Raw genomic sequence first — 26,809 nt, 5'->3', positions numbered from 1 at the left:
TAGCTTTGTGTTCCTCGCTACTCCTTTCGCCTCCTCCACGTTGCTGTCTTCTACTTCCTTTCTATCCCCTTCCGTGCTGTTAACATGCTGTTCTTCCCACCAAACGAAACGATTCTTCTTCCTCCGCACCCGATCGATCACCCCAGTGCAAGACCAATAATGCAGCGGGCGATGGATGTGAGGTGGATGAGTGGTGGTCGGAGCGATCGGGATCGTGCGGCCGTACACCCGCGCAGGCACGGATCGCTATCAGCGGGGGCGTCCGGGACGAGGCGCCGGACAGAGGAGCACCCACCCACCCACCCACTCCGACTCGACTCGACTCCCTCTGCTCTCTGGCGTCCCCATCTGGCTGTAAGATTCATGAGGCAGGCAGCGATCGCAGTCGCAGGCAGCTGCCCAAGGACGGTGCCGCACATGCCACGGGCATGCTTGCCCCATATGGTACCCTGAGCCCGGCGGCAGCCTTGCTCATCGCTTTGCTTGTCCCCCTCCCTTTTGATCCCAGTAAAACGTTTCCCGCTTAAGCTCGTCGCACTGTTCCTGTCGCTCGCCGCTCAGTCGCTCCCGCGTTCTTCTTTTTACTGCGCCAGTTAAAGGCCACCGCCGCCGTACACGTGCTGTGCTACCTACTTAAACGAGCCACAGGGAGGGCGGCAGCTGGGCTTGAGTGGCTGACTGCGCATGCGGATCCGCTCGGCTGCGCGCGCGGGCAATCAGAGCCGCGGCACAGAGCATTCAATTCACTCGGGGTCGGTGGATCAGCTCAGCGTGGCGGCGACCTTGAGATGAGTCGCGCGGCGCAGACAGGAGGAGCCGGGGCCGGGGGCGGAGGCGCGGCGAGGCTCAAGGCGTCGCCGCGTGCGCTCTTCTCCTGCGGCATCTTCAGCACCTGCACGCACCCTGCGCTGAGCCCGACGGCGACGCCCAACAACAATGTGGTGTCGGGGAGCGGTGGCGGCGGCTCGGGCACGCCCTGCGCCGAGGCGTCGACCGCGTTGCCGGTGACGGTGGAGGCTGCGGCGGCGGCGTCGTCCACGCCACCGCCTCCGCAGCGGCAGCCGCACCACCAGCGGGCGCAGCGGAACGTCGGGCCGTCGTCGTCCTCCTCCTCGTCGTCCTCGTCCGCGTCGCAGAGCTTCACGCAGTGGAGGCTGCCGGTGCACCACCCGCAGCAGTCGCAGGCGCCGGCGTCGGCGTCCTCGAGCGGGGGGGACGCGCTGCTGGGCGCGGAGGAGAAGTTCGCGGCGGGGGAGGTGGTGGCGGCGCTGCGGGCGGTGGAGCGGGAGATGGAGGCCGCGGCGAGGCCGGTGCCGGCGGGGGTGGTGGCCGGGGTGGTCGCGGCGGTGCGGGAGCCGTTGACGGCGCCGGCGCGGCTGGCCGCCAAGGCGCTGCTCGCCGTGCTGCTGGAGGAGGGGAACCGGGAGGCGGCGGTGGAGGCCGGCGCGGCGTCGGCTGCCGTGGAGGCGGTGGCGGCGTCCGGGCCGGCGGGGGCCACGGCCGAGCGGGCGCTGGCCGCGCTCGAGCTGCTGTGCACGGCCCCCGGCGGCGCCCCCGCGGTGCGCAGGGAGGCCCTGGCCGCGCCGGTGCTGGCGCGCGCGGTGGAGGGCATGGCCGGCCGCGGCCGGGAGTGCGCCATCGGCGTCCTGGCCGCCATCTACGGCGCTGGCGGTGAGGATGATCGGGGGGCCTCGTCCTCGCCGCCTCCGCCGCCGGAGGTGGTGAAGGCGGTTGTGGCGGCGATGCAGGGCGAGTGCAGCGCGCGTGGGCGGCGCAAGGGCGCGCAGCTGCTGCGCGCGCTGCAGCAGGCCGGCCGCCTCGGGCTCGCGTGGGACGGCGTCGGCGACCAGTGAGCCTCAGCGTGGCGTGGGACCCTGGTCGCAGTGACCAGTGCGATGGATTAGGTAGTTGCTGTGGGACCTAGGCTACTGAAGCGTGGGCCCGAGTGAGGACGGGCGGGGAGCAGTGTATTTTGGCTTTGCAAACGGTGGATGGGCTGATTTGATTGGTATGTTGTGGTGGTCACCTTTTGTAGCCTGTGATTTGTACTATCTTCCTCGTGGAAATTTATCGCGCGGCGCGTCTGCCCTCTTGCCCTCTGACCTCCACCTGGCTCCATATACGGCTGGTTCCCTTTGTTTACTGCGCCTGGTTTTCACGGAAAAAAAATGGTATCCGGGCCTGCCCATATCCATATCCTCTGGGCTCTGGCTGCCTGCCAGTCTATCCGATGTCCATGCTCCATCCACTACACCAACTATTTTGGATCGGGTTCACAATAACGCCTTCACGTGCAGTGTATTTGCAGCGGTTCTGGCAAGGCGAGGGCGCAAGGCAACAGTGGTGCCTACTTTGCCGCTGCCGCCGCAACCAATCCTCCGTCCTGTCTGCCATGCCTTCGCCATCTGCCTAGCTTTGGTATCGGCTTTTTCACGCAAAAAGGAAAAGGCCTCGCCTCGCCGTAGAGTTGACTTTCAGCTTCAGTTCCGCGTTCTGGGTTGTCCGGCTCTGAATGACCGACCGACCCGGCTGATTGGCAATGGGTTGACGGGGCTGTAGTGTGGTGGGCGTCACGTCCCTTTTACAGGCACTGAGGCACCCCTCCTGTGCTCCTGCTCTGCTGTGCTGACTGCTGTACTGCCATCCCCAGTTCCCCGATGGCGTCGCGGCAGGCGACGCGTCCTTTCCCTGCCACGAAACCCTGTCGCGCGCGCGCCTCGTTAATTATTGCGCCACGAGGATCGATGGGCAGCGTGACGTGGGCCGGAAACGGGAGATTGACGCGAGCCCGAAGCTGTTTGTCGGAAGGGCCTTTTCATGGGCTCCTGGGCTTCTTCTGTGGCCTTTTCGTTTATTTCCATTTTTTTATATTTAAAACTCCTTCTGTTTCCCTTGTCAGCTGACAGCTCTTGATGATGACTGCACAGTTTGTTCAACGCTACAGCCACTGGACAACTGCGTCAGGACATTTGCCTCACTCACTCCATGGCTCTATCAGAAGTCAGAACCGTGACACTTTTTTTTAAATCCTCGTCGCGGTACGTAGTAGCAGAGAATGAACTTGCAATTCTTCTTTTGTTTATTCCAATCATCCCCTTCTTTAGAAATAGAAAGAAAATCATATGACCAATTACGCCGAAGGCTACTGACCGATTAATTGCCCTTTTGGTAGGGCTCTCGTTTGTAAAAAAAAAACAGATCTAGCTCTAGTTTTTCTTAAAAAACAGCTTTTATAGTAGAGTTAAAACCATTTCACAAATTGTTTGGCAAAAACGGTTTATTCTAAAGCCAGAGTCATTTCCCTGAATTAAAGTGCTAGAGCTAGAGCCAAAACCGGTGAAGCTACTATTTTGTGGCTTCTTCTGTGTGATACTAAAATGGCTTTGGCTTTTTTAGGTGTCTTCGCAATAAGCCATTTTAAAAAATAGTGTTCGGTGGGACTCTGGCTTTTTTCCATAGAAAAGCCAGAGTTGAAGCCCTGCCAAACAGGTTCTATAAAATATATAAGTATATATAGGGTGATTAGCGTGACAACGAGTCATTAATCATGTGTGGTGTTTGTGAGCGAGAAAGGTGTATGGCTAATCCTGTGTCCACATGCACTCACTATGTGATCGACAAAGTACTAAGTGTCATTTGGTTCACGAAATATAACTTAAATGGTAACACTTGAGTATTAATAGTAATATGTTTGATTTTATTTTTGTAAAAATAGTAATAAATTTAAATAGGCTTACGTCAGTTTTTAAGTGTAGTATCTTATTACGGTTGTACTTAACAAGCAAGTGTGTTATCAGTTTTCAAGGGAGACGGACAACAGTTGAGTGTTGCTCGTGCTCGCTCTCTCTGCTTCTGCTTGGAGTTGAAAGCAATTGTATTGTATTCAACAAAACGAGCCGCAATGCGTCTCGGAAAGCTGCTACACATGCAGCTAAACAATGGAGGAGAGGAGCATCAAGCATGCACAGCGTGCTGCTGTTTTTCTAACCCACATTATTGCTCAGAAAACGGCCCAATCAATTAAGTATACATGGAAATCAACCTAGCTAGCTTGCCTTCCAGAGTTAGGTGCGGTCTCCTTTAAGGAGTTCAGCTAGCGCGCGAGCATCGGATGCTGCAGATCTCTACGAAGCCTTTTAAAATAATAATAAAAGCCAAACTGATTTATTATTCATTCGATGATACATATATAAATGCTCACCAATCCTGAAATAATTTAACAAAAATCGAGAATAGTTTATTAAGGCCCTGTTTCAATCTCACAGGATAAATTTTAGCTTCCCGCTAAACTTTAGCCATATAAATTGAAGTGCTAAATGTATAAATTGAAGTGCTAAAGTTTAGCTCCTTGTGGTGTTTGGACTACTCTAATAAAGTTTAGCACATTGGAATAAAAAGACATATATGCCCCTAATGCGGAGAGAGAGAATGATGTTGGAGGGTATGAGTGGAAAATGGGGTTCCCTGACCCACATTTAGCTACTTTTAGCACCCCTTGATCAGCTTATGAGATAACTAGTTAGGTGCCCGTGCGATGCCACGGAACATAAATCTCGATTTGTATATCAGCTATGCTTCCTGTGAAGCAAGGAAGCGAACGCAAGCCAGCCTTTTGTATTAGTGCATTATGTTCAGTTCTTACTTGATTATCCCGTGTTCTCGTGTGTGCCATGGCCGAGTGGCAAGCTCAACGCTGGTATTGTTGTCTTGTCTCAAATGAAGTCCGCTTCTACAAGTTAATCGGAAATCTTCATGGGTGATAGCTGTGTCAGATTCTTCCGCGCATAGGGCAAGTAATACAAGTGATAGCTGTGTCAGTTTACCCCATTTTCTTGGGCATCGCTTGTCTCAAATGAAATTCATTGGAGGTTCGCAATTTATGTTTCGTGGCATCGCACGGGCACCTACCTAGTATGGTTGAATAAAACATCGTTCTATAGAACTATCCATTTTGAAAATAAAAGCCGACCTTGTCCTTCTACCAGGGAGAGGACCGTGGTGTGGTAGTTGTTGTAATACTCACAGGCTCTGGATTTTAATATAAGCATGCGCAGGAAAAAGGGTCCATCTCTTTTGGCTGAGCTTTGATGTACGCTGCTATATCACGTACTCTCAATCCGAACATATCCTCCTTGTGGATTGCAAACGGAAGGCAAATTTGGGAAGAGTATCCATATATCTGTCAGCTGTCCAAGTGAAAGCATATCCTCCGGTAAGAAGCTTACCCATTCTCATTTTCATATTCAAATTCCAGACACGGTGTAAAGCGAGCTAGACGGAGGCCAAGCCTTGAACCGAGTCCCGGTTCCGTGTAAGGCCTTATTCGGTTAGCTCTCAATCCATGTGGATTGAGTGGGATTGGATGGGTTTTAATCCCAAACAAGTCAAACTTCTTAATTTTTTCCAATCCCATCCAATCCATGTGTATTGGGAATAACCGAACAAGCCCTAAAGGTCCCTGCCCCTGGTCTCACCATGCAGCGTAGTACGAGTGTTTGGATGGTGACAAGGCTCCCGACACGCAAATGGCTCGCGCTCGCGCATGTGGGAGTGAGGCGGGTGCGGGTTGGAGGCTGGCTAACAAAAGCGAGCTAGACTCGCGCGCCAGGAAGTCAGACGCCTAGGTGTGTATTCCGGCTCCTTGCAATAAGCCAAAGCACAGCAAAACCGGGGATTAATCTCAACAGCATTGCTTGATCAATCTAAGCATGCATGCTCCGACTAAGCAGATAAAGAGCAACGGGCAGACCTTATTTATGTGCAGAGCAGGAAAAAAAACACTGAGCGCGGCAAGGTTGCTTATTCTATGAAAACCCAAACATCGTTGTTACCTAGCTTTACATTACATACATGCTTCTTTAGGCACACACGAGTACCTCGCTCGTTACCCGTTACATACTACATACAGTACTCTCTGCTCGCTTCAGGTTACTACCTGTCGCTCTTACGGGCATGGGGTGTCCTGCTCCTCTGCCTTGGCCATCTTCTTCCCTTTCTTTGCCTCGTAATCCTTCACGGCGGCCTTGATCGCGTCCTCAGCGAGCATGCTGCAGTGGAGCTTCACTGGTGGAAGAGACAGGTGCTTCACAATCTCGCTGCAAAAAAAGACAATGGAAAGGCGTGTAGATAGACGTATCAGTACAACAACCCCAAGAAATATGGAATGGGACGACCATATCCAGGTCGATTCGAAACTTACGTGTTCTTGATGGCTACTACTTCCTCCACTTGCTTGCCCTTGACCCATTCGGAAGCTGTAACAGCAGAAATGAATAAGGAACCGGGCATCGTTTTTTGTAATTAAGGAAAAAATGGTAGGAGGAAAAGGAATATTGTTATGAAAACATGCCAGTAACAACAAACTAAAGCGCCGTTTATATAGCTTCCCTAGCTGCCTAGGCAAAATCTAAGCAACATTAAGATATTCCCTTACCGTGTTACCTCAGAATTGATATAAAATGTTATAGACATGTGGCACCAGCAAACTAATCAACCATACGGACAAGCCAACCGTATGAAAAGGTTTGGTTCAAAACGGATCCAAAGTTCTGAACACCTGGCACCCCTGCTGCACCAGTAATGAACTAATCAACTATGTGAACCAAGTTTTTTCACTCAAATTTCTACTGTTATTATTGTTGGCGTCAGACTGTATGAACAATGCGCCTTGCAGGCGCTCACAAGAGAATAACCGTAACAAAGCACTCAGTCGATACCATAATTAACAGAGCCTTGATTAGATTAACAGCTCATGTTTGATCTATTCACAGACCATGTTGTCACATGTGTTAGGTGTGGGTTAAAGTCATACAGAATAAATAATACAATGCCGCAAGGGTTTCATCAAACAATGTCACATAGTAACAAGTATGTCACCATATAAAACGAAGAACATGCAAAAACTCTATTCATGTAACCCACCACAATAGAGCCAGAGATAAATGTTCATGAGTTCGAAGGCATTGTAGTGAATGTATGAATGAGCCTAGAATTCTGATTGAGATACCTTGGTAGTAAAAATTATCTTTCTTCTCGCCACAAGGTAGGACACCGATTGGTTCCCATTCTAACGTGAAAACAACATCCTACACAAATCCATAACAATATTAACATTATATATAAATAAGAAAAATTGTTCACTTGAGCAGGTGAAGACAAGGGCTTACAGAGGGGTTCTGAGGATCTATGTCAAAAGAGTTGATAGCATATGCTTTAGCAAGCAATTCAAGGGGTCTCTCATCTGCTAATAGAAAAAGAAGCCACGATAAGCAAAGATGATAAACACTGAACACCGACAATCCGAATACTACATGTACATCTCACTTGCCTTGCTATTTCTCCCTCTTCAACATCAGCCACTGGTTCATCTGTGAAATCACCATCCTCATCGTTTTTCACGTACAACCCAAGCTTTTCTAGTGTGTTGCTTCCCATTTGAAACCCAGGACTTGTTTCACCAACCAAGTTGGGTATCTGTTCACCTGTGACACTTCCGAGCATTTCAAGATCTTTCAAAAAATGGCTCCCTTCATTGATGTCAACAATTTTCTCCATCTGCAAGCCAACATTGCTTACACTACAAGTATGGCAATAGCAGAGCATATGATGTTGAATGTGGAGAGCATACAGTAGATATTACCTCTTGCAAAGCTTTGCGAGCTGCTTCTCTCTCAAGTTCTCTTTGTCGCTTAGCTTCAGCAGCAGCCTCATCAGCAGCTGCTGCTTCAGCCCTCTTGCGAACGTCCTCTGCAGCTTTAGCATCAGCTTGCAACCGAGCTCTCTCTGTAACAGAAATTCTGTCACATGACTGTTGTCAGCTAAAAATGATTCTATTGCATCTCACCTTCTCTTTGTACCCTCTCAAGTTCCTCCCTTTCGCGTCGAAGCTTCTCGGGGTCCTTCTTTGTAGTCTAATATTAACAACCAGGTGAGCTTACAGTGAATAACACAAAACGCAGACAACAACACTCTCTAGGAATCATTTTCACAGACACACCTGATCAAGGGCCTTTTCACGAGCCTTAAGGATCGTATCAGCAAAGCGGCTTCTCAGAAGGGCAGCTCGGATTTGCTTGTCAGGGGAGACCTGCTTCTCAGATACATTTCCCCCTAAAATTTTCATTATATCGACCTGTAAGGGAACCCATTTTTCTCTACCACAGAATATTGGGTATTCACTGGCCATCATGAAAATTCATGCTTACCCTCACCATCAGCAGAAACAGATATAGGGTTTGTACTTTGCTCTGGTAAATTTAATGTGCTCAGTGAATCTGCAAATTAAATCAAGACTGTGTAAGATATAAGTGGTTATATATTCCTGGGTTGTAAAACCAGGAAATGTTATCCAAGGATAAACTGAGTAGCAGCTGCGCTGAAGAAGGGCTCCAGAGCTGCATCGCAAGTATGTAACATAAAAAAAGGGGGCAACAAGAACATCGAAATATAAATGGGAAGAAAAGAAAAGAAAAGAGGCTATATATATTTTGCAGAGAGGCTACCAATACAAATATTATATAGAGGGCGTTGCAGTTGATTTTTCATAGCTTGACAGCAGTCACCATTTTTGGCTCAGCAGATGGTAATGCCTCGTCTCTAGCTGCTGCTGACGGGGTGATACTGGGATAGCCGTAGCTTTGCAGGAATCCTCCTTAGAATGTACAGGACAAGAGATGAAGGGAGAATCTCCACAAGCTGCTGAAAAGATGGTAAGAACAGTGGAACATCAGAGTTATAGTAAGTATTAATTCGAAGTTGCCACACTAGAGCAGGAGACTTAATTTCGTGCTTTGCAAACTTCATACATACCAGGTAATAGAACAAATTCAGAACTGGATGGTCAAGAACATCGAGGTCAGCTTCCTCGTCAAATGCATTGAAGCACATCGGCAAGAAATGCCCCTGAACATATTCACAGGGGGTCCTAGATTAGGATATAAATTTGTCTTATATGTGGAGGTCAGTTAAAAAATCCATTTCACTAAAGACGCTGTTGGGGACTTGTTCTCAAATGCTTCGAATTAAGAACAAGGCAACACAAAAAATGTTAAGTGTTAAGGTCCTTCGTCCTCCATAACGATATATCCCTTCGGGATATAAAGCATCTCGGACGAAGGATACGAAGGACATACCTTCGTAAACATGACAACGAAGAATGAAGCATTCACATAAATCATAGGATAAACATTTAAATATTGTCATAGAATTATCTATACTTGTATTAATGAATATAAATGACTTTGGTTTACAAATGTACCTTCGGTCCTGCGGAAGGCAGAAGTACAAGCGTGATGCAAAAGCAAATGACAGGTTCACGTGAACAGTACAGAGGTACTGTTCATCTATTTATAGGCACAGGTCGCAGCCTGTGACAAATTACAATTATGTCCCTTGCGAAAGTTTACAGCATTGACTCAGACCTACATGTATAAAAAGGTCATTCTATCTCTATGTCGGTTTAAAACGCCGAAGCTCCATGAAAAGGGACCTTCGGCCATCTCTTGGAGACGACTTCAGCCGAAGCTGTTTCTTCGTGTGAGACCTTCGGCGCACCGAAGCACAACCCCAACAGTAGCCCCTTTCGCGGTGCTAGATCGTTCTTCGTAACGAGCTTGACCCGTGAAAAAAGCCTCTTCAGCTTCGGGAAGCCGAAGGTCCAAAAAACACCTTCCCTGAGCTCGTTGCGGAGAAACGATCCGACTTCCGAGCGCGTGTCGGTCCCACCTTGCAGAGTTACTGTTTGATCCTTGCGGCCCACTGCGCAGCGGGTACAAGTTACTGCGCGCCTGGTGTAACAATTCCGCCGCTTCGCCTTCTTACCTGCAGCACTATATAAACTGACAAGTAGTTGTGAAGTTACCACAGCATTCATTGCTATTTGCACTGTTTTGCTGCCAAAATTTTTAACCATCGCCGAAGCTTGTTTGTCAGAATTGAACGAAGCTCCATCTTGAAACCTGCTTCGGAGAAAAAAGTATTAAAGTTTCACAAGTTCATAGTTAAATGGCCAGAATCCGTTCTACTGCTAGGATTGAACGCGAGGGGGAGGAAACTGAAGCTTCGGAGACCGTCCCTATCTCCGAAGCCATGCAACGGTCCGGGCTGGTGATTTCGGAAAAGATTCCTATTGATGATGCAGAACAAGCAATCGCTGAAGCAGAAGGAGAAGAAGCTGAGGAAACAGACTCCGAAGATGATTATCACCTTGCCACACCAAGCAAACCCAGCCATTTGGACTTCGGGAAATCTACTGTTTCGAAGGCTGACTTGTCCAAGATGGTAAAGTCAGGCTATTTTACTGAAAATCAAAAGAAGCTACTACGCTTCGGAGGAGAAGAGACTACCCCAAAGCCGGAGAAAGATGAAATTGTTATTTTTAAAAGCTTCTTAAAGGCTGGGTTGAGATTCCCCCTTCATGGGATTATTGCAGAGATATTGAATAATTTTGGAATCTATTTTCACCAGCTAACCCCTAACGCTATCGTTAGGCTTAGTGTTTATATTTGGGCACTCCGAAGCCAGGCGGTGGAACCGTTTGCGGACAGCTTTTGCCGAGTTCATGAACTGCACTACCAGACAAAGGCTAGAAAGGATGGATTACATGACAACTTTGGTTGCTATAATTTTGCTTATCGGAAAACTACAAAGTGTCCTGTGATTAGCTACCGAAGCAAATGGGCAGCAGGGTGGAAATCGGAATGGTTCTATGTTAAGGTTGATGATGATAAAGAGAAGCTTGTGCAAAGCCCACTGGAACTGACCTTCGGAGAAACCCGCCCCCAATGCCACATGTTACCAGAGGGTGCAACTCAAAAAGCAATGTATGAATTCAAAATAATTGCAGAAAATATCAGTACAAGGGACCTGGTCCAGGAATTCTTGGCTTTCAAAGTTTTCCCTAGTGTAAAAGAGTGGGAAATGCCGAAGCTGGAGGGGGAAAAGAAAAAGGGTGAACTTGTACGCTTGCCTTACTACTTCAAATTTAAGAAATTCTTTAAAACTCCTTGCCAAGAGTGGCTAGATACGATTGAAGTGATGTGCAACGAAATACTTGGTAACTATTCCAAGAAAGAAGATCAATTGATGACTGCGGCCTTTGGCAGCCGTCCAAAACGAAGGCTGAATCGAGTATTGGACGCCCTGGGCTTCGAATATCCAGACTACGAAGATCTGAACAAAGGTGCCAAGGGCCAAAAAAGGAAAAGAGTAACTGAAGCCTTAGATGAAGGTGAAAGAGAGCCAATAAAGAAGAAAATTCAAAAGAAAAAGAAAACTTCTTCTCCGAAGCAACAAATGTCCGAAGCAGAAGAAACCCCCGCATCGCCTTCTGCTGCTGTTGTTGGGGAAATTCTGAAGGTAATGACTGAATCCTTACCTGCGAAGCTAAGTCCACTAGGTCCTCAACTGACAAAGTTTTTTCAGAAGGACAAGGAGCCCGAGAAATCAAGGAAAACAATCAAGGCAAAGAAACAAAGAATCATTACCGTGACAGAGGTAATTGACAAAACGCCGCCAAGAGCTTCGGCCCAAAAAACACGAGCGGCTGCAGAGGGAGCAGATATTGAAATTGCACCTTCGGAGGCCGCAGCCGCCGAAGTTACTTCAGCTGAAGATTTTAATTTAGAGAGCACAATTGAACATATTGACCAAATGCTGCTAGACATGGCTGCAGAAGAAGCTGCTACTGCTGTCGGAGAAACTGTGACCGTAGTGTCAAAGAAAGGAAAAGAAATTGCTGACGAAGCTTCAAAAAACGAAACCTTCGCGTTTCAAAACTTAGTTGGAGAACATCTAACAAAAGCTGAAATAGAAGAGCTTAAAGAGTATGCCCAATCCTGCGGATACAAACCTGGGGCACTCCTCTTCGGAGGTGTTGATGATGAGAAGTTAAAGTGTATTCGGGACCAAACAGGGGCCAGAGTTATTAGTACTCTGTCCAAGAGTATTGGATTTCCGAAGCTAGAAGCAGATATCAGCCGCTACCGACGACAGCATGTCGTTGGTAGTTTGTTTTACTCCAACTTCAAGGTAAATGCCTTGTCCCCTAACTTTTATTGCTCCTAACAAAAACACGTCTGATGAAGGTTGTGTTTGTGTAGAGTATGCTATTGAGCAAGGCCTTGCAAATGCAGCAGGATCTTGAAGATAAAAGGCATGAAGTTATAATTGAAAATTTGGAAAACAAAATAAAGGAACAATCAGATGCTTTTGAGAAAAAGAACTTCGAACTCCAGGCAGCCGAAGGTTTACTGGCGGAAGCTGAAGCAAAAATATTAGAACTGAACACGAAGCTTCTCCGCCAGTCTGAGCAGTTCGAACAAGAAAAACAAGATCTTAATGCAAAACTTGAAGCCGAAGCTCAGCAAAATTCGGATTTGAGAAAATTACTGACAAATCTTCAAGAAAAATGCCTAGAATTTAGCAACAAGTGCATTCAGCGACTAAGAAAGATTTTTCATTCGGTTGGAGCTAGCAGCGAAAAATTTACCCCCTCAGCTGAAGACCTACCACAAACCTTCGAACACATTGAGGGGGAAATTGACGAGCTCGACGAAGTCATAGCTGGGCATGGTGATTTCTGTGCCTGGGTAGCTTCTCGAGGGACTGCTGCAGCCTTCATGAAGGCTGGCTGTGAACATGGAAAAGTTGTTAACAGGCCCAACTTCGCCTTATCTCCATCAATCCTGGATGATATGCCTGACCTTGCCCGAAGTATCTCCAACAGATTTATAAAAATGATATGGACAAAAGGCGGGCGGGAGAAGGCTGGAGATGAAGCACGAAGCCATCTTGAACCAGTAAGAGATAATACTTCGTACTTACCTTTTTCTTTGCACTTGATTTTTACTCACGATTCCTTGATTTATGTAGGATGACAAAGGTGAAGATGATGCCTAAGTTATGTCGCCGAAACTGTTGCCGAAGCTGAAGCTTAATGAAGATCAGTAGAAATGTACTATAGGAAAAAACTCAGGATACTTTTGTAACAAGTTTTGTAAATACAATTGAACTGTTCTCAAGGAACTTTGTACATACCTTGTAATATATCCTTACCCTTCGATTGAGTCGCTTTGATGTGGACGAAATCAGTATTTTGAGCCGAAGGCGAAAAAACACCTTCCCTTCTTTTCGTACACAACGAAGCCTAAACGGTCGCTTCCTCTTTTTGCCAAAGCTTTTCTTCACATAGCAAAACATAAAAAACTACTTCTTCTTTCTGCCGAAGCTTTTACATAGCAAGACATAAAAGACTACTTCTTCTTTCTGCCGAAGCTTTTACATAGCAAGACATAAAAGACTACTTCTTCTTTCTGCCGAAGCTTTTACATAGCAAGACATAAAAGACTACTTCTTCTTTCTGCCGAAGCTTTTACATAGCAAGACATAAAAGACTACTACTCTTATATACAACGATTCATAAAAACCACTTCTTCGAAACCTTTCTTTTACATAACAAACCATTTATCCGAAACTTTTTTCTCTGTGCCGAAGCAACCATTTAAGAACACAAATGCTATGAATGAATGCTTATGCATGCAAATGCCATGATGCAATGTGCAAATGAATGTCCGAAGCGTTTGTCCGAAGCCACACTCATCCATCATTTTCTTAGGAGCAAACACACGTCAGCTCTGCATTCCCTTAGGAACGACTTTGGAGCATCTTTGCCTTTTACTTAGGCAGTATCAGCGTTGACTTTTCGCTGTAAGCTCTGCATCCCCCTAGGGACGTCTTTGGAGCTTCTTCGTCCTTTACTTAGACGGTATAAGCTTTGCATTCCCTTAGGAACGACTTTGGAGCTTCTTCGCCTTTTACTTTCGGCGGAATCAGCGTTGACTTTTCGCTGTGAGCTCTGCATCCCCTTAGGGACGTCTTTGGAGCTTCTTCGTCCTTTTTTAGTTTCGGCACTCGATGGTGCGCTCTCAGCTTTTACATGTACATCTTTGGGGGATTTTGCTCTTATAAAACTAAAAAGAAAAATTACATGTGATGGCCCCATTAAAAACCTTTCTCCCCCTTTAGAAAGGAAAAGGGTGCCATGAAAAAGAAAAGAAAAGTCAAAATTACATCGAGTTATACATAAAACCGCCGAAGCTCATCCGCATTCCAAGATCTTGGAATTTCATTGCCATCCATGTCCTTCAGTCTGTACGAACCAGGCCTTGACGAAGATGCTACTAAGAAAGGCCCTTCCCATTTCAGTTGCAATTTGCCCACTGTATCCGGATTGGCCACTCTCCGAAGCACCAAGTGTCCTGGCTCAATATTTTTTAGCCGGACCTTTCTATCTCGCCATTTAACTGTTTCAGCCTGGTACTTATTGATATTCTCCACGGCCTGGAGCCTGATCCCTTCTAAGGCATCTTTTTCCACGAGACAAGTATCTTCGGGACCTGATTCTGCCGAAGCTACCACTCTTATTGATCCAGCTTTGGCCTCTTCCGGGGTTATTGCTTCGTCACCAAATAACAACTTAAATGGGGTAAAGCCTGTAGATCTTGATGCTGTTGTGTTATGGCTCCATACCACTTTGGTAAGCTGATCTGGCCACTTTCCCCTTGGTTGATTGAAGATTAGCTTCATTATTCCTGTCATTATGATGCCGTTGGCCCTTTCAACAAGCCCATTCGACTCCGGGTGCCTGACTGACGCAAAGTGAATCTTCGTGCCAATTTGATCACAAAAATTTCTGAATTCTTCGGAGTCGAATTGTGTTCCATTATCTACAGTTATAGCCTTCGGCACTCCGAAGCGACAGACAATATTCTGCCAGAAAAATTTTTGGACAGTGGCCGAAGTTATTGTAGCTAATGGCTTCGCCTCAATCCACTTGGAAAAATATTCCACAGCAACTACAACATATTTCAGATTGCCTTGAGCCGGTGGTAATGGGCCCAGCAAATCGAGGCCCCACCTTTGCAATGGCCAGATGGGTTGTATTAGCTGTGTCAAAGACGAAGGTTGTTTTTGATCTCTTGCACATTTCTGACAACCTTCGCACTTTTGAACTAACTCAGCTGCATCCGAAGCTGCCTTCGGCCAATAAAATCCTTGACGGAACACTTTTCCAAGTAACGGCCTGGATCCGATGTGGGATCCACAAAGGCCTGCATGTATCTCCTTCATCAACTCTATACCTTCGGCTCTAGACAAGCACTTGAGCAGCGGGGCACAAACTCCATGCTTGTATAACTCCCCTTCTATAATGATATACGGGCGAGCTCTTGCCTCTATTCTTTTATTATAAGCTTCGTCATCTGATAGGAAGTTGCCCTGAAGGTAAGAAATTATTTCAGTTCTCCAATCTTCACTGTATACAGGAGAAATAGTAAGAACTGCTCTTTCAAGTAACTCTACTGAAGGTGCCTTTATTGTTTCGAAGAATACATCCGAAGGTAACGGCAGCCCCTGTGCTGCAGACCTGGCTAACAAATCAGCATGTTCATTTTGCCCTCGAGGGATATTCTTAACAGAAAATCCTTCGAAGGAAGCTTCGATCCTTCGGACTGTGTCTAGGTATTTTTCAAGCTTCGGGTCTTTAGCCTTGCAACTTTTGTCAATATGACCCGAAACAATCTGAGAGTCAGTTTTAAGGATCGCCCTCCTGATCCCCATCGCCTTTAGTTTCCGAAGACCCAGGAGCAAGGCTTCGTACTCAGCAATATTATTTGTGCAGCTGAAATCCAGTCTTGCTGCATAGCAAGTTTTAACCTTGGACGGCGAAACCAAAACAGCAGCTGCTCCTGCTCCAAAGGTTCCCCAGGAGCCATCACAAAACACTGTCCAAGCTTCGGCATCTTTATTCGCTTCTTCGCCCTGAGCCCCTGGCGTCCAGTCGGCAATAAAATCTGCCAATGCTTGAGACTGGATCAAGGATCTGTGCACATAATCAATGTAAAATTCATTAAGCTCCGCAGCCCATTTTCCAATTCGGCCAGTAGCTTCTTTATTTCTCATGATATCTTTCAACGGCTGCGAAGAAGGAACAATAATATTATATGCCTGAAAATAATGCCGAAGCTTCCTGGATGCCATTAGAACGGCATACAACACCTTCTCCAGTTCTGTATAATTTTTCTTTGAGACACTAAGGACCTCAGATACAAAATATACTGGGACCTGCTTCTTGATTTGTCCATCAAACTTCTCCTGCACAAGTGCCGCACTTACTGCTGAGTGCGAAGCTGCCACATACAACAACAGAGGAGCCCCTGGCATTGGTGGAGTTAATGTTGTTAGATCTATCAGGTATTGCTTGAGTTCTTCGAAAGCTTTTTGTTGAGCTGTGCCCCATTGAAAGACTTCAGCTGATTTTAGCACCTCGAAGAAGGGTAGATTTCTTTCCGCTGATCTGGATATAAATCTGTTAAGAGAAGCCAGTCTTCCTGTCAATCTTTGGGCCCCCTTTCTTGTGGTTGGTGGCTCCATTCGAAGTATAGCTTCGATTTTATTTGGGTTAGCTTCAATTCCCTTTGTTGAAACCAAGCATCCAAGGAACTTACCCTTCTTCACTCCGAAGACACATTTTTCTGGATTCAGCTTCAGACCAGCTTGTCTGAAGCTGGCGAAGGTCTCCTGCAGATCAGCAATATGGTCTTCTTGCTTCGTGCTTTTTATAATAATATCATCAACATAGGTCAACACATTTCTGCCTATCTGAGATTGGAGAACCTTCGCAGTCATCCTGCTGAAACTCCCTCCAGCATTCTTAAGCCCCTCAGGCATCCGAAGATAGCAATATGTACCACTTGGGGTTATGAAACTAGTCTTCGGCTCATCCTCCTTTTTCATCCAAATTTGATGATAGCCTGAGTAACAATCCAGGAGACTCATGAGTTCCGAAGAAGCTGCTGCATCAACTAAAGAGTCTATCCTTGGCAGCGGGAACTCATCTTTCGGACAAGCCTTGTTGAGATCTGTGAAATCAATACACATTCTCCACTTTCCATTGGCCTTCTTCACCATAACAGTGTTAGCTAGCCATTCTGGATACTTGACTTCTCTGATAACTCCTGCACTTAGGAGTCTTTTTACTTCGTTGCGAGCCCCTTCGGCCTTGTCATCAGACATTTTCCGAAGCCTCTGCTTGCGGGGTCTGAAGGATGGGTCAACATTGAGCGAATGTTCAATAACATCCCGATTCACTCCACAAAGATCATTGGCTGACCATGCAAAAACATCTTTATTGTTGAATAGAAACCTTATCAAGGTTTTCTCTTGATCTTCAGATAATTGCGAGCCCAATAACACCTTCTGCTCTGCTATATCCTCACACAGCAGCATGGGCTTCGGCTGATCAGCCGAAGCTGCTTTTTCCCTCCTGAACTTGTACTGTTCACAAGCTTCAACTCCATCTATATTATGAATTGCCTTGGAATCAGTCCAGCTTCCTTCGGCCCTTCTGGCAGCTTCCTGACTCCCGTGAATAGCAATAGGCCCTTGGTCCGAAGGTATCTTCATGCAGAGATAAGCTGGGTGAAGAATTGCTTCAAAAGCATTTAGGGTACCACGACCAATGATGGCGTTGTAGGGGTATTCCATGTCAACGATATCAAACACAATTTGCTCAGTCCTTGTGTTATTAACAAATCCGAAGGTTACCGGCATGGTAATCTTCCCGAGTGCCACAATCTGCCGCCCTCCGAAGCCACAAAGAGGGTGCGTAGCATCATGAATCTTGTCTTCAGGCTCCTGCATCTGTCTGAAGGCTTTGGCAAATATAATGTCAGCTGCACTGCCTGTGTCAACTAGGACATTGTGAACCAGAAACCCTTTGATCACACAAGAAATGACCATAGCATCATTGTGAGGATAGTCCTTGAGCTGAAGATCTTCCTGAGAGAAGGTAATTGGAATGTGAGACCATTTTGACTTAATAAAGGGTCCCTGCACTCCAACATGCTGCACCCTTCTCTGAGCCTCCTTCTTCTGCTTTTTGTTGGCTGGCTCTGAGCAAGAACCGCCTGTTATCGGGAGCACCAGCTTCGAAGCCGAAGCAGCTCCAGCTTGAGTGTTGAACGAAGCCATCAGCTCGGAAAGGTGGAAGTGAGTTGACCGGAGGTGGGCGCCAATGTTGGGGACTTGTTCTCAAATGCTTCGAATTAAGAACAAGGCAACACAAAAAATGTTAAGTGTTAAGGTCCTTCGTCCTCCATAACGATATATCCCTTCGGGATATAAAGCATCTCGGACGAAGGATACGAAGGACATACCTTCGTAAACATGACAACGAAGAATGAAGCATTCACATAAATCATAGGATAAACATTTAAATATTGTCATAGAATTATCTATACTTGTATTAATGAATATAAATGACTTTGGTTTACAAATGTACCTTCGGTCCTGCGGAAGGCAGAAGTACAAGCGTGATGCAAAAGCAAATGACAGGTTCACGTGAACAGTACAGAGGTACTGTTCATCTATTTATAGGCACAGGTCGCAGCCTGTGACAAATTACAATTATGTCCCTTGCGAAAGTTTACAGCATTGACTCAGACCTACATGTATAAAAAGGTCATTCTATCTCTATGTCGGTTTAAAACGCCGAAGCTCCATGAAAAGGGACCTTCGGCCATCTCTTGGAGACGACTTCAGCCGAAGCTGTTTCTTCGTGTGAGACCTTCGGCGCACCGAAGCACAACCCCAACAGACGCCAATGTGTGACATCATATGTTTTACTTAGTGGGGGACACAACAAACAAATCCCTAGAGAATCAAATGCTAACAATTTGCTTAACTAATAACAAAAAAACAATATCCAGGAAAACAACATACTTTTACCTCCATTAGGATGATAGAAAAATCTTCAAATGATCAAGACATAGGAAAACAACCCCTCCTCCTGTCTAGAAATGAAGGAGCTACAATAAAATGTTAAGATATAAGTTAATCCATATAAAATGCTAGTCAAGTAAAAAAGCATATGCAATGATCATCAGATAAGATCATAAAACACAAAGGGGGCAATTTTTTGAAGTCTAACATTTTAAAATAAAGAAAAAAGAGTCAATAAGAGCATTCTACTTCTTCCTTACTAAAAGTGTCAACAACATGTCCCCCAACCTTGGCCCATTCTTGAGACCTAGCCCAACAATCGTCAAAATAAATATAAAAAGACAGGACACCAGGACCAATTCCTAAATGAGCTCATTGTGCATTATGAATTTGGCAATGAAGATAGCAGATGACACCAGTAGTACTCATATACTGTAATTCCATTGTGTTTGGGCAATGAAATTCGGATCGTCCATTGTGGGGAAAATATATTTTTTAAGGTTTCATGTGAACAAGTGTATACTCAGTCATCTAGGACACAATCAAAATCCTAGCCCACCATTTTATGTGGCACAATTCTGGAGAAACTATAGCTAAATTCCAGACAATGCCCCCACAAATATGCTAACTGCAAACACTAACAATGTACGTTCATTAAATCTCTATATTACAGCACAAATCTGAATAATAACAGGTATACAATACTCACCCAACTCCTTTAATGCAATGTCTTGTGATAGTATCCCATTAATAATCATTTTTCTGGAAGACCTATTGTCTATAACAGCAGGAATTGTGATTAAGCATATCACTGACTGAAACATTGAGAAATTCACATGACACGTGCAGTTGGCACACTCCTGATTTTAGTTTCAGCGGTCTTTGAAACATAGGGATTTCACCATAATTGTGAATTTTTTTGAAATGCATGTCGTGGATCAGGGAGTATAAAAATTTCACAGAAATTTGTTTAAGCGGTAGCTCTACCGGAACTATGGCCTATTCGATGATAGTCACCTCCTCTCGGGCCTCCTGGTGCTCTTCGTCCGCCGCGTCACCAAGTTCGGCGACACGGCCCACGCGGACCAGCTCATCTTCTCATTCCAGGATTCGGATCCAAAACACGCATACACAAATCTATATTAAAAAGGATTATCACCTTTGTGTTGGTCCAGCACCAATGTCTGACCAACACTCTAGCCATATATATTTTCATCAGTTAGCCCATTAACAGGTAGAACAATTGCTTGATATAATTACCTTAGATGAAATAAATTATGTTTTGCTGAGGTCAAAGCATTCTAGAGTAAGATACCTGAAAAAGAATAGAAAAATAAGTGTAATGAGACATGCATGTTGTTCCAAAGGAACAATGGCCATAAAAAGAAATTTTTTCTCTGATTGAATTCACAATCATTAAGTTCTTTGTTCATTCTTGTTCCTGCTAGTTTGCTCATCTCTATCGTCTCTCAGCTCTCACCTGCTTATTCACCATGCACCACCGTCGCTCCCTTCCCCGCTCTCGCACCCCATGCTGCAGAAATTGGGATTTTTAAATCTGAGGCGAAAGAGGTGTGCATCAAATATTCCACTCCAGTTTGCATATATATGAGTAAAAACAGAAAGCAAAGAAAGTGAGAATAATATTCTCACACAAAGTCTGTAAAAAATGCATAGGCATATATGAAACTATTAGTGCCAGTGACATACCATTTGTATGTTTCATTAGTTATCCTTCTTTCTTTAGTGAACAATATCATGGTTAACATATATGCCTATGCACAGAGACGGAGTGTGGCGCCAATTAGCAGCGAACAGCAGGCATGAACAACCATCAGTTACCCAAGGTGAAAAGTCGTATGATCTAGATAAATAGAGTTGCCCATGGTCAAGAGTCCTATGAGCTGGAGAAAGTCTATTTAACGGGATACATAATGAAATATCAAGACCAAGTCATCTAATAAGTTATCTTGTTCTGATGAGCCTTAATAAGTTATCCTGGTCGCGCTCTACCGCATGCTACTCTCTCCCGTTGATTTCCTTGTGAACAAGATCAGGAACAACAATGTGTAGCTTTCTACAGATATCTGGTTTCCAGGCTGACCAGGGCAGGTTAAGAGATAGAAAGAGAGATAGGCAGACAGACAGACAGACATACGGACAGGGAAGTAAACTGCTCCTGCAGTGGAGTCGTTTGGCGGATTGACAATAAACAGTGTCAGGGTCAGGGCCTTTCACCTTTACGCTAAAAGCCGGACTGGAGGGCGGCAAAAAGCGATCGCAAATGGGGGGGAGGTCCCTTTTGAGAATCCAAGGAGATAAACCAGCAGCCAGGCCCCTGCGTTTCTCTTTCTCCCTCGATGTACAGTGGAGCAAGCAATGGACACGGAACGTGTGGAGATGGGGAGGAGTGTCTGTCGAAATGCAGTGAAGGGTGGATCGACTTCACTGTTAGTCTGTTACTACCAATGAAGCCTGAATTGACACAGGACAGGTGATGGACAGGGCTAATGGTTTCTGGAATGGCAAAGGCTAGCGACCTCGACGAAGGGAGAAGAAAAAAAGGATGGCTCTAGAGTTTCAGTGGAGCGATATAACAATATTAACTAATCGCTGCTGGGTTTCAAGAACCCAACACCACGCCATTGCAGATTTCTCATTTCTGGTTGCTGATCACCTAGCAGCTAACAATGATGAGGGGGGAGAGAGAGCGTACCGATGGCAGCGAGAGGTCCTCTGCAAACCTCAGGGCTTGCAGCTTGCTTGGTGTGCTGCTAACGGTTGCGTCCGAAGAAGCGCCGAAGCTCCTCTTGGAGGAGGAGGACTCGCAAAAAAAAACAATGTGAAAATATCAATATTCGCATGATCATTTCAAAGAAAAGAGTTGTTGTCCTAGTTCATAACTACCAGTGACGCGCCCGCAGCCTCCATGGGGAGGTGGAAACGTTTCCGGAAGAAGTCGGCGACCACGTTCTCCATGATTAACTCGACGCCGTAGCAGTAGCCGTAGGTGAGCGCGAGCACCCACGCGCGGTAGTTGCCGACCCCTCCGCGTACCACCTTCCACAAGCTCTTGCCGGTCTTGGCTCCGCCGCCGACGCCGGCGCCGCGCGGGAAGTCGTAGGGGAAGGCGAGGACAGCGAGGCCCATGGTGATGAGGAGCGCGCAGGGGAGGAGGTAGGTGACGCGCCAGGCTACGGTGATGGGCATGCCGAGGCGGAGGACGAGCTCGTACGCGAGCGGCATGACGAGCTGCGCCGCGGCGCTGCCGACGTTGGCCCAGCCGGCCGTGACGGCGTTGGCGAGCCCCACGGCGGAGGGCGCGAAGATGCCCGACATCTAGTGCTGGTTGGCGACGAAGTTGGCGAAGGAGAGGCCCGCCACGAAGCGCAGCGCGACGAACCCCGCGGGCGACGACGCGGTGACCACGACGGCGAGCACGGACAGGAGGCTGGCGAACCCCAACGTGCGGCGTGGGCCGAGGCTGTCCGCCGGCGGGGGATGCGACCGATCTGCTGCGCGGTGAAGGCTGGCAAGCGGCGGGGGCACTGGAGGCCGCGGGTGGAGGCGAGCAAGCAGCGGGAGCGCTGGAGGCCGCGAGGGCGCTGGACATTAGGGTTTTCGTTTGTCGTGGGAGATGGGCCTCATACAATTTGGCAGATGGGCCGCATATGGCGCATGTGTCTTTGTCTTCAAGGTTTGCAAGTTAAAATTAGTACCACATTGCCCACCGATTGGTGTTGGAACCTGCTTATATGTGTTCCTTTGCACCTAGTACTACTATAGTGATCACCGGATGCGTTGTGGAATGTATTTTTTGTAAAAAAAAATGCGTAGGAGCATGCACGAGGGATGGCTTGTCAGAGACCCGGATCGTGCACGGAGACGGGTGATGAGGGCCCTACCTGTCAGTGGCCGAACGGCAGAACACAAAAAGGCAGGCTACCCTTATAGCCTTAACTAGGTATATGCCCGTGCTTTGCTATGGAGCTAACCAAAATGTAATAAAGATACATTGAGGTACAAAAGCACTATTTATCGCTATATGCTCTCGTTAGCATCTTTTAAAAGTTTAGGTTTACATACCTTAAACATCTGCTAGAGAATATAAGAAAATCATATTTGCGAATGCAATTAATTTTTTTTGCTACAATGATTGAGTCAATAAATAGTATATAGGTGAATGAAATATAAACATTCAGACAACAGAGGTGTTATGGCCTTATGCCAGTGACAGTTTAAACCAACCAGAAGACTTAGACGATATCTCTGAAACTTATGTCCAATTATGATATCAGGCAATGCACCATTTGGGTAACTGCAGAGGCACAAATAAATATTGTTTAAATAAGATATTTATTCAAACATAGATCAATTTAATAGTGCACTTAGATACTCTTATCATAGTAATGTCAGATATTTGTGTTGGTTAGCTTGATTCAGATTTGCTAGTGCCACCGCCCGTGGTGGCTGCCGCTATCGTCGGCGCGACGCTAGCTGTCAAGGTTCTTCGTTGGAGCCGTCAGCGTAGTACAACAAACTGCTACACGCTCCTCTTACTTCGACAAGAGCCGCTGGCACAAGCGACGTCTATGACTAACACCTCGGATCTCACAGCTATTATTGGCCATCATGGATGGTTCTCAAAATTGATTCAGAAAAGAAACTGAAAAAAGTGATCATACAAGTCCCTCGGATCTCATAGCTATTATTGGCCATCATGGATGGTTCTCAAAATTAGTTTTAGCCACAAGCCACCCATTAATCGAGAATGACATGTTAGTTGACTTGAAGCTAAAACCAGTCTTCCTTAAGCCAATCACATATTTCACTGGAACCGCTAATTGACAGAAACTTAAAACAAAGAAAATGACACCAATCCAACCAAAAAGACAATACTACCAAAATGACGTTTTCATATACCAGAATAGAAACAATATCATGTCAATTAAAGCTGCGCTATCTAAGGGAAGAGATTGCTTCAACTTGTTTGCTTTCTCAGCATCAAAGACGTAGAGGGTGTACAAGTACTTGGATCAACATACCTTGAATTTAACAACATCCTTGATCCTCTTGACCTTCACTGATCGGGCATCCTTCCTCCTCACGGTCAGAAGGAAGTCCTTGATCTCGGATTAGACAAAGCAAAGAGATAGGTTGATACTTGATAATGAACTACAAAATACTAACAGGATGGCAAAAAAAAGAATAAACCATTGCCACTACTAAGAAAACAAACACCCACACACATGCTATGCTAACTTACATATAGGAATTATTCAAGAAGGATTATCGTTATCAGAACAACTTCATGTGTTTGTGTTCCACTGACATTAAACTGTAGTTACAAGAACATAGTATGATCCACAAATATACAAGTAAAGCATGAAAATTCGCCAGGCAATGTTTTGCACATGAAGTATGTTTTTTTCTAAAAATAGTTATAAACAAAAAATTGCATGCAGTTTATTGATTAACAGAATAAGCAACATAAATAATAGAAAATATGAGTCTACATTATATCTTTCTCTGTAGCTATATGTAGAACGGTGAACCTGTCATGACCTTCCAGGCTGCCTTCTTCATGGAGATCATCACCATGATCAAGAAGAAACCTCAAGATAGGGAGGTTTCCACTAAACACAACATGCCATATTAGTACCATGCTCTTACCTGCAAATATAAGCACACAATTTTGTCGATCGAAGCTAACTCATAATATATAAATGGATCAAACTTACTAAAGTCGTTCTTTTGCTGTAATATGGTCGTTTTGCAACTTGTTGTACGTCTCTGGAATACCAAGAACCATTATAGTTAAAGACAATTATAGCGTGGATTCATTGATAATGTCGACAGACCGTCAGTGCAAAGCTGAACTGACCAACACCCTCAAGAAGAACCTTCTGCTTGGCGAGGTTCTACACGGGGGCCTTCGTCGGTGACATAGGCTTAGATGAAGAAGGCGAACATGGAGAACATGGCCAGTCGGCCGTTCTTGATCTCCTTCACCTTGAGGATGGCAGTTTGGTAGGGGTCGTTGGCCAGGCCTAGGATGTTAAAGGGCCCACTGGGGCACCGATGACGAGGATGATCTTCGCGATGACAGCCAGACATAGATCCGTTGATGGGAATGTTGTTGCCGAAGTAGTTTAGTATTGTCATCCAGGAGTAGAGTATCAGTCTGCATGCGTTCAGGTGACAGACACCATCCATGAGCTTTTAGTTCATACTTTCAGATTACAGTACTGCTACACTATCTCTACCAATTAAAAAATATGAAACCTTTGGTGTCTTCTATTTTGCTTTTAAATAAACGCAATGACATATATATCTGAGAAAGGGAAAAAGGCTACTGAAGTGGTATGATAATTCTGAGAGGTGGTGGTTAGGACCTTGAACGAAACGGCCTAAGGGTCGCAGTTAGCGCCAAACTTGTTGCAGGCCTCTAGGATGACAGCGCCAGCGGCACCAAGCATGGCCTATATGGCATGGATCAGCTCATAGGCTTGGTACCTGTATGGCGTTGATGATATGATAAGTTTGCTGAGTAGTGACACTTGTATCAACAATAGGTTCATCACCAAGCAAATCATCAACTGAAGAAACATATGCACTATTCCCAGTATTTTGGCATGAGGTCCATAACTAATTTCTCAAACTAAGACAGGTATTGTTGTACGAGCGGCAAACCAGCTTATGCCAAGGGTAAAAACATATTAGTAGAAGTTTATAGTATGTAAGTTTACTTAAGAAAGAAGAAATTTTATAATTCCATAATGTCTCGGTTAACTGTTTGCCTGAGAAAACAACTGACCAAGATTGATTACTGCTTTATTTTTAGTTGTTACTGGAATGGATGATCTCCGTGGCTCCTTCCCCGTGAGCCTTGTGACCATTGACCAGTTGGCTAAATTGCTATTTAATGTAGCTAGATGCAATTCAGTGCTATGCTAATTTCTAGTTTGGTATGGCGATCAGGTTTAGATTTTGGCGAAACAAAAAAAGTGGAGTGGAGTGGAGTACAAGCGGCCAGAAAAGTGAGAGAGCTATAAGTCTGGAGCTAGGAACGGTGTGAGCACGGATCGACCAAAAAAACTATGCAATAATACAATTCAACTTTGTAGTGGAATGTGGAGAAATTTCACCATTTCTGGAAATGCATAAAAGAACAGAAAAGGTCACCTCGAACTGGATCTAGGTCTGCTAAAGCAATGTTGAAACCCTCCACATCAGAGTCCACGACTCCCCTTTCTTCCTATTCGGTGACCTCCATGTCCTCCTCCACGACACACCTTTCCCTCTCTCTCGCCTACTGCTCCCGCGTACGCCAATCCCGCCTCACCACCGTGTCCGAGGGAGGTGGGGCGAGAGCGAAGGTTGGGCGGCGGCTGGTGTGAAGCCATCGCACGGGGCGAGAGCGAAGGTTGGGCGGCGGCTGGTGCGAAGCCATCGCACGGGGCGAGAGCGAAGGATGCGGACGCCCGCGTCCGGGTGAGGCGGGAGGTTCGGTCGTCGCAAGCAAGGCAGGTGGGTTTTGTTGACATAGATCTAGGCAAGCACGCTGGGTAAGCGGAGGATGCGGACGCCCGCGTCCGGCGATGGCGGGACATCATGAGAGGGCGGGGGAACCGCGGCGTGCGTCGCGGGGATAGGGCGGACGCAGGGGCGGGCATCACGAGCGGCCGGGGGCATCGTGGCGTGCGTCGCGGGGGCGAGGCAAGCGCAGGGGCGAGCATCGCGCCGAGCGGGGGCAGGCGGGGGCATGGTGCCTGGTGGACGCCCTCGTTAGAGTCTTATAGGAGTAGTATAGATAAGTAGTAGAGATAGGTGCTAAATTTTGTCACACCACCATTAGTTCTCCTGTTTAGATCACTAAATGGCTAAAAGTAGCTAAAAAAGTTGCTAAAGTTTATCTAGTGGATTGAAACAGGGCTTAAGTCATTTTCAGGATAAATGATCATGTACACTTTGACGGGCTATATATACCATAAATTTAGGAATACACACACGTGAGAAAATGATGTACTCG

The 26,809-nt window shown here is 46.1% G+C and overlaps 1 protein-coding gene and 3 long non-coding RNA genes across 6 annotated transcripts; 1 reads left to right on the top strand and 3 right to left on the bottom strand.

Moving 5' to 3' along the window:
• Window positions 1–318: 318 nt before the first annotated feature.
• On the top strand, window positions 319–2,104 carry LOC103635321 (mucin-19). Its single transcript, XM_008657804.3, has one exon. The coding sequence runs from the start codon at window positions 789–791 to the stop codon at window positions 1,851–1,853; it is 1,065 nt and encodes a 354-aa protein (XP_008656026.1). The 5' UTR covers window positions 319–788; the 3' UTR covers window positions 1,854–2,104.
• A 4,715-nt stretch (window positions 2,105–6,819) lies between these two features.
• On the bottom strand, window positions 6,820–7,290 carry LOC109941561 (uncharacterized). Its single transcript, XR_002264219.1, has 2 exons — window positions 7,167–7,290; window positions 6,820–7,085 (listed from the first exon to the last, which is right to left on the bottom strand). It is a non-coding gene; the product is annotated as an uncharacterized lncRNA (long non-coding RNA).
• A 98-nt stretch (window positions 7,291–7,388) lies between these two features.
• On the bottom strand, window positions 7,389–8,341 carry LOC103635322 (uncharacterized). 2 transcript variants are annotated; one of them, XR_002264207.1, is made up of 5 exons: window positions 8,205–8,341; window positions 7,997–8,109; window positions 7,844–7,910; window positions 7,640–7,782; window positions 7,389–7,554 (listed from the first exon to the last, which is right to left on the bottom strand). It is a non-coding gene; the product is annotated as an uncharacterized lncRNA (long non-coding RNA). The 2 variants fall into 2 exon arrangements; XR_002264206.3 differs by having other exon boundaries at window positions 7,389–7,782.
• A 14,451-nt stretch (window positions 8,342–22,792) lies between these two features.
• Window positions 22,793–26,414, bottom strand: LOC103635323 (uncharacterized). Of its 2 annotated transcripts, XR_004851961.1 has the most exons (6): window positions 25,963–26,414; window positions 25,173–25,293; window positions 24,662–24,961; window positions 24,519–24,570; window positions 23,823–24,450; window positions 22,793–23,095 (listed from the first exon to the last, which is right to left on the bottom strand). It is a non-coding gene; the product is annotated as an uncharacterized lncRNA (long non-coding RNA). The 2 variants fall into 2 exon arrangements; XR_004851960.1 differs by having other exon boundaries at window positions 23,823–24,570.
• Between the last annotated feature and the right edge of the window lie 395 nt (window positions 26,415–26,809).

The sequence above is a fragment of the Zea mays genome, chromosome 8 (genome assembly GCF_902167145.1).
Source record: "Zea mays cultivar B73 chromosome 8, Zm-B73-REFERENCE-NAM-5.0, whole genome shotgun sequence".
In the NCBI taxonomy this organism is placed as follows: Eukaryota; Viridiplantae; Streptophyta; class Magnoliopsida; order Poales; family Poaceae; genus Zea; species Zea mays.
Note: the sequence above shows the minus strand (reverse complement) of the source record. Positions and strands in the feature narration are given on the sequence as shown.